The sequence below is a fragment of the Tachypleus tridentatus genome, chromosome 12, assembly GCF_004210375.1.
Source record: "Tachypleus tridentatus isolate NWPU-2018 chromosome 12, ASM421037v1, whole genome shotgun sequence".
NCBI classification, from domain to species: Eukaryota; Metazoa; Arthropoda; class Merostomata; order Xiphosura; family Limulidae; genus Tachypleus; species Tachypleus tridentatus.
Genome location: NC_134836.1, coordinates 25,739,263 through 25,754,529, shown reverse-complemented (window position 1 = coordinate 25,754,529; position 15,267 = coordinate 25,739,263). Strand labels below are relative to the sequence as shown.

Genomic DNA, 15,267 nt, shown 5'->3' with positions numbered 1-15,267 from the left:
AGTAATTAGTAGCGAATCTCTTTTCGACAGCCTCATATCCCACTTTGTTGCTATGACTAATGTATCTTTCTTCCTTGAAGCCCACGAATTTGCTTTCATTCTGAAACTACTTATCTCAAAACATATTGCAAGGGAAAACAAGTGATTACTCTAAATCAATGTGTTCACTCATCAAATTTCACCTGTTTCTTTACAACTCTTATTAACTAATTTTTACAATGAGATACATTAGTTAACAGCATCAAATGAAAAATGTCTCAGTCAAAAAGTATAATATTACTGCATTTAATAGATATAATATTGTGAGCCAAACACAGGGCTGAAATACACACAACAATTATGGTGATTTTTCAAGAGCAACTTGTTGTAACTCGCTTGAGTATCATCATGTACTGACTTTTGGTTCGATGTCATCTTTGGGTTTAAAGAGACAGACTAAAATAAACTTTTAATGGATTCTTACCATCAGGTGCAGATGATGAAGACAACTTAGAACCAAGCAGACCAAAGACACTCAAGTTCACTAGAGCTGCACCAGGAATATTGGTAGATGTATGTAGCCGAATAGGATTATTATAACTCCAGTGCCTTCTGCCATCTTTTTTCTTGTAAAAATCTGTTGACTTATAATGAAGTTTAATAAGAACTGTTAGCAAATTAACTTTTGCCAACTTTAAATTCTTGTTTATTATGTTATCAGTGGTGCCAGGTGCTATGACCATTTACATTAAAATGGCTCTCTTCGTCGGAGGATTCTTTTTCGTAACCATACTTTCCACCTTGTGGATGAGAGTGTTGGCGTTGGGTGCGACTTCGGTGCCTGCTGCAATCCAATGAATTCTGTTGGAGGGGGGTATTTTTGCTTCCACGATTTACTACTTGTTTGTTGAATTTTGCGCAAAGCTACTAGTAGTTATCCGTTCTAGTTGTCCTTAATTTAGAAGTGATAGACCAGAGGGAACGTATTTAGTCAGCATCACCCACTGCAACTCTTAAGACTACTCTTTAGCAATGAAAAGCGGGATTGACCGTCAGGTTATAACGCTTCCGCAGCTGAAAGGCCGAGTAATTTGGTAATGGGATTTGAACCCTCGCAGACTGGGAGTCGAGTGCCCATGAAGAAGAGTAAAAACTTTCTTCTTCGAAACTTTGTTTGACTAAACGTTCTTTAACAATCTCACTATAACAAGATTGTTCTTTGGAGTAGACTGTGACATAATTACTCAGTCATAAGCGTGCGACAGTGGCATTACAATGTCCATCAAATATTTCAGTGATAAAAATGTCGTCCACAACATCAGTGCTAGCATCTATGGTAATACACTACTATATTATTATGTACAATGCTTTGAAGGAACGATTTCTTTCTTTGTTTTTGAATTTCGCGCAAAGCTACACGAGGGTTATCTGCGCTAGCCGTCCCTAATTTAGCAGTATAATACTAGAGGGAAGGCAACTAGTCATCACCAGCCACTGCCAACTCTTGGGCTACTCTTTTTACCAATCAATAGTAGGATTGACCGTCACATTATAACTCCCCACGGCTGAAAGGGCGAGTATGTTTGATGCAATGGGGATTCGAACCTACAACCTTCAGATTACGAGTCGAGCGCCTTAACCACCTGGCCATGCCGAGTTATTATTGAAATAACGATAAAGCGTTCGTACTTGAAGTTTACGTTTGGATAACCAACCTATAATGAGAAGTAATGCATCTTGCACTGGAAGCATAACACTCTACCAAACACATACATACATAAAAATATGGATTCTAGATTTTCCGATACGTTACCTCTCACTCTATATATTTTTCAAAGCGAAAACTCTCTTTTTTTTTTTTTTCACTCATTCACGCGAAACGCAAAGTTGCAAACATATGGACAATGATGGATGTTTGCTTTTAAAAACGGTTGCTACCTTCTTATTTCTTCCACTACGCAACGCCTAGTCTTCTCTTTAGAATGTTGACTTTGTGTTTATTTTTTGTCACCTCTCTTAATATATCTAATTTAATCGGTGTTTACTTCGTATCTGAAGGTAGATGATCCAATACAATATTAAACATGTTTGTAAGCTTTTTTTAAAAAATTCATAATGGTAGTGTACAACCTACAGAAATTGAAGACAGCACAACAGAAGGTTATCGTGTTGTCCTTGATCTTGATTTATGATCTTCTTAGCTCGAAAGAGAGAAGAGCCGTTTTTGTTTCAGCTTTCATCCACTGCCAAGTTACAGTTTATATATATCTGACTACAACAACGTTTGAATCTAAGCGAGCGGCAGTGACGTACGCATTTCCGGAAAAGAACTTTCTTGAAACTCTTTGACGTTTCGCCACCACGGCTTTGTCTGTAGTGTAACTATATATAAAAGCTGTAAAACTTTATTTTAGAACAGTAATGCTTTCCTGACGAAGCTGGCATGACGAAATGTTCTTATCTTTTATTACTATGATCGTGTGTGAAGATATGATATAACCGACTGTACGACCCCGTTCGTTCAATTGCTTACCTAAGGTTCCAGTGTAGGCATATAACTCCAACCAATATTCCAAAACATCCTGTTTCCAACTTTAAGCTGTACAGAAAGTCTACAAAAACCACGTATGTTCTTTAGTATAGAGGAAAGTCTACAAAAACCGCATCTGTTACTTATTATAGAGCAGGGGTCACCAAACTTTTTTCACAGGGGGCCAGTTTACTTAGGGAATGAGAATCGCGGGCCGCATGATCATTATGTTCAATACTCATAAGCTAGAACGAAAGCTCTCTGTAAAAGACTTAACACTAAGTTTAGGATGCCACATTAGCCATGTGGGAGTAGCATGCAATACACACATATAATAAAAAACAAACAGAAATACAACCAACATTTTATTTACAAAAGGTTATCAAAGAAGGTGACATTAGCAAAAACAATTGTCACATCGCACATAGTGAGTACATATCTGAATTTCACTAAGCCACAAAAAAGTTAGTGAGATTTATGAAATTGGCGTTTGGCTTTCAAAATATCTTCAATGTTCGGTTTTGAATTGCTGCATCCAATCATTAGAACTGCTTTCAAATGTTCATCACTCAATCTTGATCGATGTACGGACTTCACATACTTCATTTTTGAAAATGCTTGTTCACAGACATAAGTTGTTCCAAACACTGATGCCATACCAGATGCGAACTGCATCAGCTTTGGAAAATCATCTTCAGGTGTGCAGCTGTAAAATTCAATAAGTTGCCCCTCTCTGTGTTTTGCTTTCAACAAGTCATTTCCTTGCAAATCAATGACCTCCAGCTGAAGTTCCACTGGCACGTCATCAATGACACAATAAAAAAAATTTTGATAAAGGAGAATGTCACTTTCGATTCTGTAGATATCCGAAAATCTCTCTAAAAATGCTTATTTAAATTACTAATAATCTTTTTCTGAAACTCCAGGTTGACATCTTCTGTGATTCCAGCACGAAACTCATTGAAACACTGAAAATGAGAGAGGTTTCCTCCTTCCAAATGTGCTTCAAACAATGACAGCTTTCTCCGAAATCCTTTAATGATTCTATAGAGATCACAGACAAGGCTATTCTTCTCCTAAAGTTTCAAGTCCAATTCATTCATGTGGAATGTGGTGTCAACCAAAAATGGCAACTTTGACAACCAGGTTGGATCCGACAGAAATGGATCGCCTCTATATTTCTCGATAAGAAAAATATATATTTCGCCGTGTGATAAGGCAAGTCACAGAAATCCGAATCAATTTCTTCAAGAAACGCCTTGAACTGGCGAAGATTAAGTGGATGACCCCGAATGAAGTTCACTGCAAAAATGACTGGTTTCAGTATGCAAGAAATATCTTAGTCTTTTCCACAGAGTGCTTGCTGATGTATGATGCAGTGTATGAACAGAGCTCTTGGGAGTTGAAGATCTTCCAACTGTTTCCTGATCAGCCCCACCAGACCCTTCTTTACTCCAGCCATGTTTTCTCCTCCATCAACTGTTACACCTCTAAACTGATTCCACTGAAGGTTATAGTCTTGCAAAGTTTTATGCACTTCCATGAAAATGTCTTCTCCAGTTGTTCTTCTGTGCATGCTGCAAACTGATGCCAACTCTTCTGTAATCTGAAAGTCCAAATTAACTCTACGAATGAACACGAGAAGTTGTGACGTACTCGAGAGATCAGTAGACTCATCCAGTGCCAGAGAATACCATAGGAAGTTTCTAGCTTTTTGGCATATCTGTAATGCGATGTTCTCTCCAAGTTCTTCTGCTCTCCGTACAACTGAAGTTCCTGAAAGGCTGATACTTTCAAAGAAATTGGCTTTTTTCAGGACACAGCTCATTTGCTGCTTCCATCATACACTCTTTGATGAAGTTGCCGTCAGTAAAAGGTTTTCCTCGCTCTGCCATCCTATGCACTATTTTGTAACTTGCACGAGTGACAGATTCATTTTCAGTAAACTTTCTCGTGAACAGATTCTTTTGAAGTTCAAAAACACGTTTCATGGATTCAACTTTCTCAGAACGGAACTTTCCTGAAAATTTCAAATATGTTGATAGATGTTTTGTTTCATAGTGACGCCGAAGATTGTATTCTTTCAAAACGGCAACACTTTCGGTGCATATCACACAAGTAGCTTTCTGGTTGTTTGTTTCCACAAAGAAGTACTTTTCTCCCCATTCTTCAGTGAAAACACGACACTCAGAGTCCACTATTCTTCTTTTAAAAGCAGCCATAACGATGGGTGAAAAAAAACAAAACAGGATCTGAAAATGAAAAACACAGAACGCTGTGAGAAAAGTATTGTACTGGTCCAAGAACGCACAAACAAAATATATTGAAACGTATGTTTGCCACGACACTTACCTAAGAACGAGTTACGAAAAGCGCATAACCCGACTACTAAGAGAAATGAGCTTGCTGAAGCGGTAACCCTAGGCCGCTGAATTTACAAGACGAGTCGATAGGACGAGGGTTAAGTCTGTACTTGTTTTCGAAATCCTAATGCTTTCATTGATATGTGCCTCGATATGAATAAACGGGCAGAAAGGAAGAAAGAAGAATTTTCCTATTGGTTAAAAATGCGCGTGACAGCCTTGTTTCTTTTTATCATAACGTTTTGTGTTTGCCAGCTTAAAGCGACCATCGGTGTGATTTATTTTGTTATGACAGCCGGATATTTGATGAAATGTCACTTTTTATTTCCAAGCGGCTAGCTGCTGGCGAGCCGGACAAAATGACCTCGAGGGCCGTAGTTTGGTGACCCCTGGTATAGAGGAAAGTCTACAAAAACCGCATTTGTTCTTTAGTATAGACGAAAGTCTAAAACAAAACACATCTGTTCCTTGGTATAGAGAAAAGTCTACAAACGCCATATCTGTTTCTCAGTGTAGAACAAAGTCTGTAAAAACTACATTTGGATATTAATGAAATGAAAAGCATATGAAAATCATATCTTTACTTTAATATAATGAAAAACCTACAAAGTCATATTTATACATTAATACAGTGGAAAACCTACAAACTCATATTTATACATTAATATAGTGGAAAACTTACAACAATTAATACCTGTACTATAATGTAGAGGAAGGTCTGTAACAATCACATCTTTATTTCAATGTAGAAGAAAGTCTAAATAAATCATATTTGTATTTTAATGTAGAAAAATCAAGTACGGTATTGTCAAAGTAGGATGAAAGACATTAACTCACCCGTTGACCGTCAGAGGGACTGTATAAATAGGAAGTTCCAATAAGTCATCATGGTGGTCATAAATCAGTGTTTCTACCATGGATCCTTTCGAACTACCGAAAGACACTCTGCGGAATAAAAGAGTAGGCTATTACACATGCGCAAGTGTTTGACTGAAAGAATGTCAAATTACAAAGTCAAATTCTTAACTTCTCTTCTTCATTTTTTTTGGCTATTCGTATAACATCACAAACAAACCTTTAATAAAACAACAACAGTGGCATTAACCCAGTATTCGGAAAAAATATAATTCAAACCTACACTTATAGGAAAATAACTGCCACAATTTTACTTTGTGCATTTTGAACTGTCTTTGTGGCTGAGCAGCTTTTCACTTACATTTGGCACATTGGTACGGGTTATTATGCAAACACGTACGGGTAAGTAAATTGTCTCAGTTACAAACACTAATTTATGATCCGAATGCCCCCCGCTAGTACAGCAGTATGTCTCCGGATTTACAACGCTAAAATCAGGGGTTCGATTCCCCTCGGTGGGCTCAACAGATATCCCGATGTGGCTTTGCTATAAGAAAAACACACAAACACATGATCCGAATGTACATTCAACAAAGCCCGGCATGACCAGGTGGTTAAGGCACTCGACTCGTAATTTCAAGGTTGCGGGTTCGAATCCCTGTCGCATCAAACATGTTCGCTCTTTCAGCCGTGGGGGCGTTATAATTTACGGTCAATCCCACTATTCGTTGGTAAAATAGTAGTCCAAGAGTTGACAGTGGGTGGTAATGCGTAGCTGCCTTCCCTCTAGTCTTACACTGCGAAATTAGGAACGACTAGCGCAGATAATCCTCGTGTAGCTTTGTAAAATTCAAACCAAACGTTCAACAAATACAATTCTCCATTACAGAGCATATTCGGTACACCATGAAGACTGATAATACATTTGTAAAGTACACCTCTGAGCACGGGGTAAAGTGTTTCTCCTATATATATACTTTTCTGTTTGTAACTGGAAAACAGCCATGGCTTATAACAGTAAAATAACCAACCAATGTTACTAAATGTAGTTTTAAATACGAACAACACTTTGTGTACACATGAACTACAAAAGTAGATCAGATGTAGCTGTCTCTAATTTACAAATATTAACCAGAGTAAGGGCAACCAACCAGCAGAACCTGCTGTCAGGAGGAATCACAGGGGGCTTTAGCCAGTTTTATGAACCAAATAACAAAATTTATTATAATTTGTATGAGACGCCAACAACTGGAAGTATACAGCATGTTCAGCGACATTGTAACTTAAACCCTGGACCCCTCGACCCGCAGCCCCGCATTAGCAATTATCAATGCTGGTGAGTAATTAGTTAAAGACTGCATATAACCTACCACATGTGCAATTACAATTTTTAATTGACATGAAAAAGTACACTTAATAAGTAACTAATTAATATATGAATATTCTAAGAGTCAAAAAATTAACGTCCATATAAGATACAGGTTCTATCAAAAATATTAAAAATCATCCATTTCCAACAGAATAGTTAAATATTCGTTTTCTCTTGCAAACAATAAAAAATACGTTTATGATAAAATTATATAATTCAGAGTTTATTTTATTTTAAAATCATGTACACGTTTAGCAACAAAAGCATAAACGAAACATCAGTTTGATTCATCTTAATACCCAGAAGCCGTCTATGATGTGTACTGAAACCATAATATTCACATTAGAAATCTATATCACATTATAACAAATTTATCATGTCAATAAATCATTCCTTGTACTTATTCATATCTTGCTAACAGGAAGAATATATCATATGATATTAATATAGACTACTGTTCGATACTTCCAACAGTTTTGAGTCTTGTTTCGTTATGTTTTCAACAATTTGTTAAAGCCAATAATTACATTTTTGTTCGAAAATTGTATCCTTTATACTAAATGCTTGTAATGTAATTATAATACATATAATAATAATTATAAAGTTCAAAGTTGATATTTTTATGTGGGTGTGTGTTTTTCTTATAGCAAAGCCACACCGGGCTATCTGCTGAATTAACCGACGGGAATCGAACCCCTGATTTCAGCGTTGTAAATCCGATATTTTTATGTTTTGTCAATGTACATTTTTTTCAGAAAATTTCTTCAAAACAATTATTAGTTTCACAGATAAGAAACTACACTATATAACACAATATAAATTTAGAAATTAACCTATTTTCTATGTAAAAACGGACAAATTTGCACATTTTCATTTACATAAGGTCTGAATAAAACAACATATAAATCAAGATTTACATGTATTTAATACTAAAGTTATACAAAAATGTTTAGAAGTGATTAGTTTTTCTAGATTCACGACTGTAATGTAAATCACTTTCACGTATCAGCTCCCAAATATAGTCTCCCATCATGTTTTCGTTACACGCTCCCGGGTCACAAAAGCAAAGTTTGAAGAGAAAAATAGGTCTTTTCCATTTACTTTAGGTATAAGCAATTGGGAAATAACACTTTCTGCCCAGGAACAAAAGAAGTAAAAATTTTGTTACACAGTACTATAAATCTGTAAAGATTACCCTAATATAAACTCATTAAATTCAGATTCTTTTTCACAACGAATTACTTGAGGTTATTAATAAAAGCAGTAGAGAAAGGACTGATTTTTACTGTACTAAAATCAATGTGTAATATAAGACACTTTAATATAGAATCGGCTCAATTAAATACGAAACGTTTCAGAAAAATTGAACACAAGGCTTCAGTTAAGGTGAAAAAAAAATACTGTGTACAAACATGTCGCAAGAATTCTACATAAAGCCATTTGTATTTTACCTGTGATGTATATATAAAAAGAATACGACGAAGGAAGATGACGCAGTATAGCTGGTAAGTACTTGTGTTATAGATAAGTGGACAGACAATATAAACGGAAGGTGCAAATTTATCTTGAGATTAGCAATGTCGTTTTGTGTAACATACATAACTAATTCTATAGCAGTATTATCATAGTTTTGCGAACTTTATTCAAATTGATTTACATTACAATTCAAAAAATGTAGTCGAGGGTATGTCTCTTTTTTGTCTGTCACACATAATTCTAAGTCAGCATTCTTCATACTGTTCCCCTGTTTTAGTATACGCTTCAGATACTAATTAATCATGTAGAAAATCAAGTATATTTATATAAGATAGTTATTGTCTCTTGGGGCCACTTGGTAGCAGGTTTTGTATCGGCATTCAGTTTTATTGTAAATTCACTCGGGTTAATTGTTTGAAAGTCGAAACTTATTATTTTTTACAGCAGTGAAATAAACAGAGACAGAATAAATAATAATAAGAAAAGCAGAAAGACAAACATTAAATATGAAAACTATTATTAAGTAACCATGGGTAACAGATAAGAGTTACAAGGATAGTAGAAAAAGTTAGTTCAAAAGTTTATGATATAATTCATGAAACTTGTGTTGTCATCTCTTCAAACAAGTTCCCTGACATCTCTTCACACAGAAATGTCTTTACATGTGTTGCCATCTCTTCATACCCCTAAGCTGAGACGACGTTTCGAGCTCCATAGTGAGCTACAGAAACACTCAGCAAAGAAAACGAAACGTTACATGGTAATTTAAAATACAACATCCAAAATGTCAGTGTAAGTCAAACGCTAACATAGAGCAAGTCTGTAAAAAATGGTGCGAAATAAAGTTTACGTTTCAGCAAAAGGTGATAACTGTGTAAGATCAATGAATAAGATCTCAGCTACAGTTATTATGATCAGAATATAACTGACATTTTCTTCGAGACATTAGACTGCATGGCCTAAATTAAAGCTGTTCTATGTATAACCCAAGAATATTAAGGATATCGCAAAGAGTATACAACTACATTTAATTATGTCGCCTCAGTGGGAATATGGTAGTGATGGTAGTATAGTCATACCCTTCTGGCTAACAGTGGAAATATGGTAGTGATGGTAGTATAATCATATCCTTCTGGCTAACAGTGGGAATATGGTAGTGATGGTGGTATAGTCATACCCTTCTGGCTAACAGTGGAAATATGGTACTGATGGTAGTATAGTCGTATTCTTCTGGCTAACAGTGAAAATATGGTAGTGGTGGTAGTATAGTCATAACTTTCTGGCTAACAGTGGAAATATGGTAGTAATGGTAGTATAGTCATACCCTTCTGAATACCAGCAGAAATATGGTAGTGGTGGTGGTATAGTCATACCCTTCTGGCTAACGATGGGAATATGGTAGTGGTGGTAGTGTAGTAATAACTTTCTGGCTAACAGTGGAAATGTGGTAGTGATGGTAGTATAGTCATACCCTTCTGGATAACAGCAGTAATATGGTAGTGGTGGTGGTATAGTCATACCCTTCTGGCTAACGATGGGAATATGGTAATGATGGTAGTATAGTCATACCCTTCTGACTAACAGTGGAAATGTGGTAGTGATGGTAGTATAGTCATACCCTTCTGGCTAACAGTGGAAATGTGGTAGTGATGGTAGTATAGTCATACCCTTCTGGCTAACAGTGGAAATGTGGTAGTGATGGTAGTATAGTCATACCCTTCTGGCTAACAGTGGAAATATGGTAGTGGTGGTACTGTAGTCATAACCTTCTGGATAACAGAATGAAAAGTATTTATAATGTTGAATTATTATGGCAAGTTCAACGACTAAAATACAAACATATTGTTCTTTACAGCTTTTTGTCTGTATATAAGGCAAAAACTAAAACACATAGTTACAGCCTTGTGTTTAAGCTAACACCTAAACAGCATTTAAAGGATAAAGGACTAAAAACTAAAACGCAAAGTTACAGCCTTGTGTCTTAGTTAAAGAAGTAAAAACTAAAGTTATACTTATAGCCTTGTGTCTTAGTTAAAGGAATAAAAACTAAAGTCATATTTATAGCCTTGTGTCTTAGTTAAAGTAGTAAAAACTAAAGCGAAAGTTATAGCCTTGTGTCTTAGTTAAAGCAGTAAAAACTAAAGTTATATTTATAGCCTCGTGTCTTAGTTAAAGTAGTAAAAACTAAAGCAAAATTTATAGCCTTGTGTCTTAGTTAAAGTAGTAAAAACTAAAGTTATATTTATAGCCTTGTGTCTTAGTTAAAGTAGCAAAAACTAAAGTCATATTTATAACCTTGTGTTTTAGTTAAAGGAATAAAAATTAAAGTCATATTTATAGCCTCGTGTCTTAGTTAAAGTAGTAAAAACTAAAGTTATATTTATAGCCTTGTGTCTTAGTTAAAGTAGTAAAAACTAAAGCGATATTTATAGCCTTGTGTCTTAGTTAAAGTAGTAAAAGCTAAAGTTATATTTATAGCCTTGTGTCTTAGTTAAAGTAGTAAAAACTAAAGTTATATTTATAGCCTCGTGTCTTAGTTAAAGTAGTAAAAACTAAAGTTATATTTATAGCCTTGTGTCTTAGTTAAAGTATCAAAAACTAAAGTCATATTTATAACCTTGTGTTTTAGTTAAAGGAATAAAAATTAAAGTCATATTTATAGCTTTGTGTCTTAGTTAAAGTAGTAAAAACTAAAGTCATATTTATAGCCTTGTGTCTTAGTTAAAGGTATAAAAACTAAAGTCGTATTTATAGCCTTGTGTCTTAGTTAAAGGTATAAAAACTAAAGTTATATTTATAGCCTTGTGTCTTAGTTAAAGTGGTAAAAACTAAAGTTATATTTATAGCCTTGTGTCTTAGTTAAAGTAGCAAAAACTAAAGTCATATTTATAACCTTGCGTTTTAGTTAAAGGAATAAAAATTAAAGTCATATTTATAGCTTTGTGTCTTAGTTAAAGTAGTAAAAACTAAAGCGATATTTATAGCCTTGTGTCTTAATTAAAGTAGTAAAAACTAAAGCGATATTTATAGCCTTGTGTCTTAGTTAAAGTAGTAAAAACTAAAGCGATATTTATAGCCTTGTGTCTTAGTTAAAGTAGTAAAAGCTAAAGTTATATTTATAGCCTTGTGTCTTAGTTAAAGTAGTAAAAACTAAAGTTATATTTATAGCCTTGTGTCTCAGTTAAAGTAGCAAAAACTAAAGTCATATTTATAACCTTGTGTTTTAGTTAAAGGAATAAAAATTAAAGTCATATTTATTGCTATGTGTCTTAGTTAAAGGTATAAAAACTAAAGTTATATTTATAGCTTTGTGTCTTAGTTAAAGTAGTAAAAAATAAATTAATATATTTATTCTTGTGTCTAAGCTGAAGAACTAAAACGCGTAATTACAGCCCTGTGATTTAGAACATCTTATTTAATTAAACAAATAAACTGAAAGCAGAGATGAATAAACATAGTATTATTGGTTAAGTAATGATGAAAACAGCAAAATCTATTGTGTGATTAAACTAATAAACTGGTAAAACGAATGAACTTCAATTATCTTTTAAATTTGCTGATCGACAAACAAATCAAAAGACTGAACGAAACGGTACTGTGTACTGCCTATACTTATTACTTCCAACAGAGATCCTAATACGTGGTTGTCATTTATGTAATGGAAAATTTGACTGGCTGCCTGCTGGCTTTGGTTAAACATGATTGACTACTGGACCTAATTTCTAGCAAACATACACAAAATGTAATTCTCTTGTATTTATGTCCGTTGTACAAGTTAAAAGGTTTTTATTTATTTTACGAACTAACATAATAATTACTTATGTATAAAAAACCCTAAATTAATATTTCATTTCTACACATCTTATCTGAATGTATTTAACTAATTATTTCATTGCTTTTATTCCCAATCTTCCTGTTGTGGATCAAGGTCAGTTAACAAAAATTACATGTTAATCAATAGACGATACATTCATGAATTTCTCTTTTTATTTTGTTCGCTTGTCTTCACGTCTTTCATTTAAGGTTATACATGAATTCGAGCCCTGCTGTGACGTCACTGTGTAACAAGGTGGCTATTGAAGTTTGGTAATGAATTATTGACTACTTGTGAGACGAATACACCAGAAAGTTATTTTTCTCTTGACCTAAGACTCGTGTCCCTAAAATACAAGATATACATAGTCTATGGAAAGTAATCGATGTTCCACTACGTCATTGATGCGTGAAATGGAAACCGCATGTTCTATCTCCTCTTTCTTCCAACTGTCAAAGTAACTCCCTGACATACCACGAGTCACGTGACAAGGCCATGAGTTGTACAAAGTAGTAAAGGTTTATTATGTAATCTAGAATTTTGTCTCCCATACTTTAAAAGGGTGAATGTAAGCATGGTTAATCACGTTCAATTTCAATAACAAAGTGCCACACTTGATGCCAATACAAGCAATAGTAACCGTGTTCAAATATAACAACAAATTACCACATCTGATGCCAACGTCAACAATGTTAAGCATGCTGAAAGTTAAAAAGAAAGTACCACATTCGATGCCAAGGTCAGCAACGTTAACCACGTTCAATGTCAACAAAAAGCACCACATTTGATAACAATGTCAACAATTTTAATCATGTTCAATGCTAAAAACGAAAATATCACATCTAATTCCAGTTTCAATAATGTTAATCACGTTTTCGTTTCTGTGACAGTCTCTTGTTAGATTATCATACAAGCATCAAAATTTTAATTTTTTTGCCATAATATTTATAATGATTTAAAATGAAATTAGATATTTGTTACTCATTTTCGTTTGTTTATAATCACTAGTATTGGAGCAGACATAATGTGATAGTCTTGCATTAGTTTCGTCATATTATTACTGTCAAAATGTGATAAAAAGGCAAACGCTATGTTTAAATTTTAAACTGTAGCCGGAAATCATTGAACAGTTTTGGAAATTTTGTTGTTTAAACACCGAATAAATTTCACTTGTGTGAAGAAGGTTTTGATCATTGCGAAATACCTGCTATTTTTATGTATGCACATGCAGCTAAAACTTTAAGCATTTATATCAAAGTTTAGCAACAGATATTCGTCTATTTGGTTCAAAAATCCAGACAATATTCCTTATAGCGATGGAACTATTTTTTTGCCTGCTCTCAATCTGGTCCGTCATAAAGATAATGGATGTATTTCAGTCAAAGAGATCCCTGACCTGGACTCTAGTTCACATCCATAGCAAGTGGTAAAAGCAGAATTTACTTCCCAGAGAAGTATTTATATTGAGGACACATGAACCAATAACCAAAACCAGAAATTCAGAATAAAAATGTGACTGGTGACGTACAAAAGTAACATCTTACTATATTGTCCTGTACTGAAAATTTAGATGCTAATAGTAACATTTCGCTATCTAGTTTTCTCTAGAGATCTTAGACGTACAACAATTATATCTCTCTCACTTGTCCCATCTGGACTGTTTAGACACACAACAGTTAGGTTTCACCATCTTGCCTTCTCTGGAGGATTTAGACATACAGTAGTTGCATCAAACAATCTTGTCTTTTCTGGAAAGTTGAAACGTACAATAGTTACATCTCACTATTTGTGCTGTCTGGATAATTTGGATGTGTAACAGTTACATCTAACTATCTTGTCCTGTCTGGATAGTTTGGATGTGTAACAGTTACATCTAACTACCTTGTCCTGTCTGGATAGTTTGGATGTGTAACAGTTACATCTAACTACCTTGTCCTGTCTGGATAGTTTGGATGTGTAACAGTTACATCTAACTACTTGTCCTATATGGATAGTTTGGATGTGTAACAGTTACATCTTACTACCTTGTCCTATATGGATAATTTGGATGTGTAACAGTTACATCTAACTACCTTGTCCTATATGGATAGTTTGGATGTGTAACAGTTACATCTAACTACCTTGTCCTATATGGATAGTTTGGATGTGTAACAGTTACATCTTACTACCTTGTCCTGTCTGGATAGTTTGGATGTGTAACAGTTACATCTTACTACCTTGTCCTGTCTGGATAGTTTGGATGTGTAACAGTTACATCTAACTACCTTGTCCTATATGGATAGTTTGGATGTGTAACAGTTACATCTTACTACCTTGTCCTATATGGATAGTTTGGATGTGTAACAGTTACATCTAACTACCTTGTCCTATATGGATAGTCTGGATGTGTAACAGTTACATCTAACTACCTTGTCCTATATGGATAGTTTGGATGTGTAACAGTTACATCTTACTACCTTGTCCTATATGGATAATTTGGATGTGTAACAGTTACATCTAACTACCTTGTCCTATATGGATAGTTTGGATGTGTAACAGTTACATCTAACTACCTTGTCCTATATGGATAGTTTGGATGTGTAACAGTTACATCTAACTACCTTGTCCTATATGGATAGTTTGGATGTGTAACAGTTACATCTAACTACCTTGTCCTATATGGATAGTTTGGATGTGTAACAGTTACATCTTACTACCTTGTCCTGTCTGGATAGTTTGGATGTGTAACAGTTACATCTTACTACCTTGTCCTGTCTGGATAGTTTGGATGTGTAACAGTTACATCTTACTACCTTGTCCTATATGGATTGTTTGGATGTGTAACAGTTACATCTTACTACCTTGTCCTATATGGATAATTTGGATGTGTAACAGTTACATC

General features: G+C 34.6%; 1 protein-coding gene across 1 annotated transcript in view; it reads right to left on the bottom strand.

The window, feature by feature from the left end:
- Positions 1–15,267, bottom strand: part of LOC143235266 (uncharacterized) — a 135,072-nt gene that overhangs the window by 89,144 nt on the left and 30,661 nt on the right. The window contains exon 3 of the mRNA XM_076473238.1: positions 5,710–5,817. Coding sequence (XP_076329353.1) covers positions 5,710–5,817 — 108 coding nt within the window. The remainder of the gene's footprint in view (positions 1–5,709; positions 5,818–15,267) is intronic.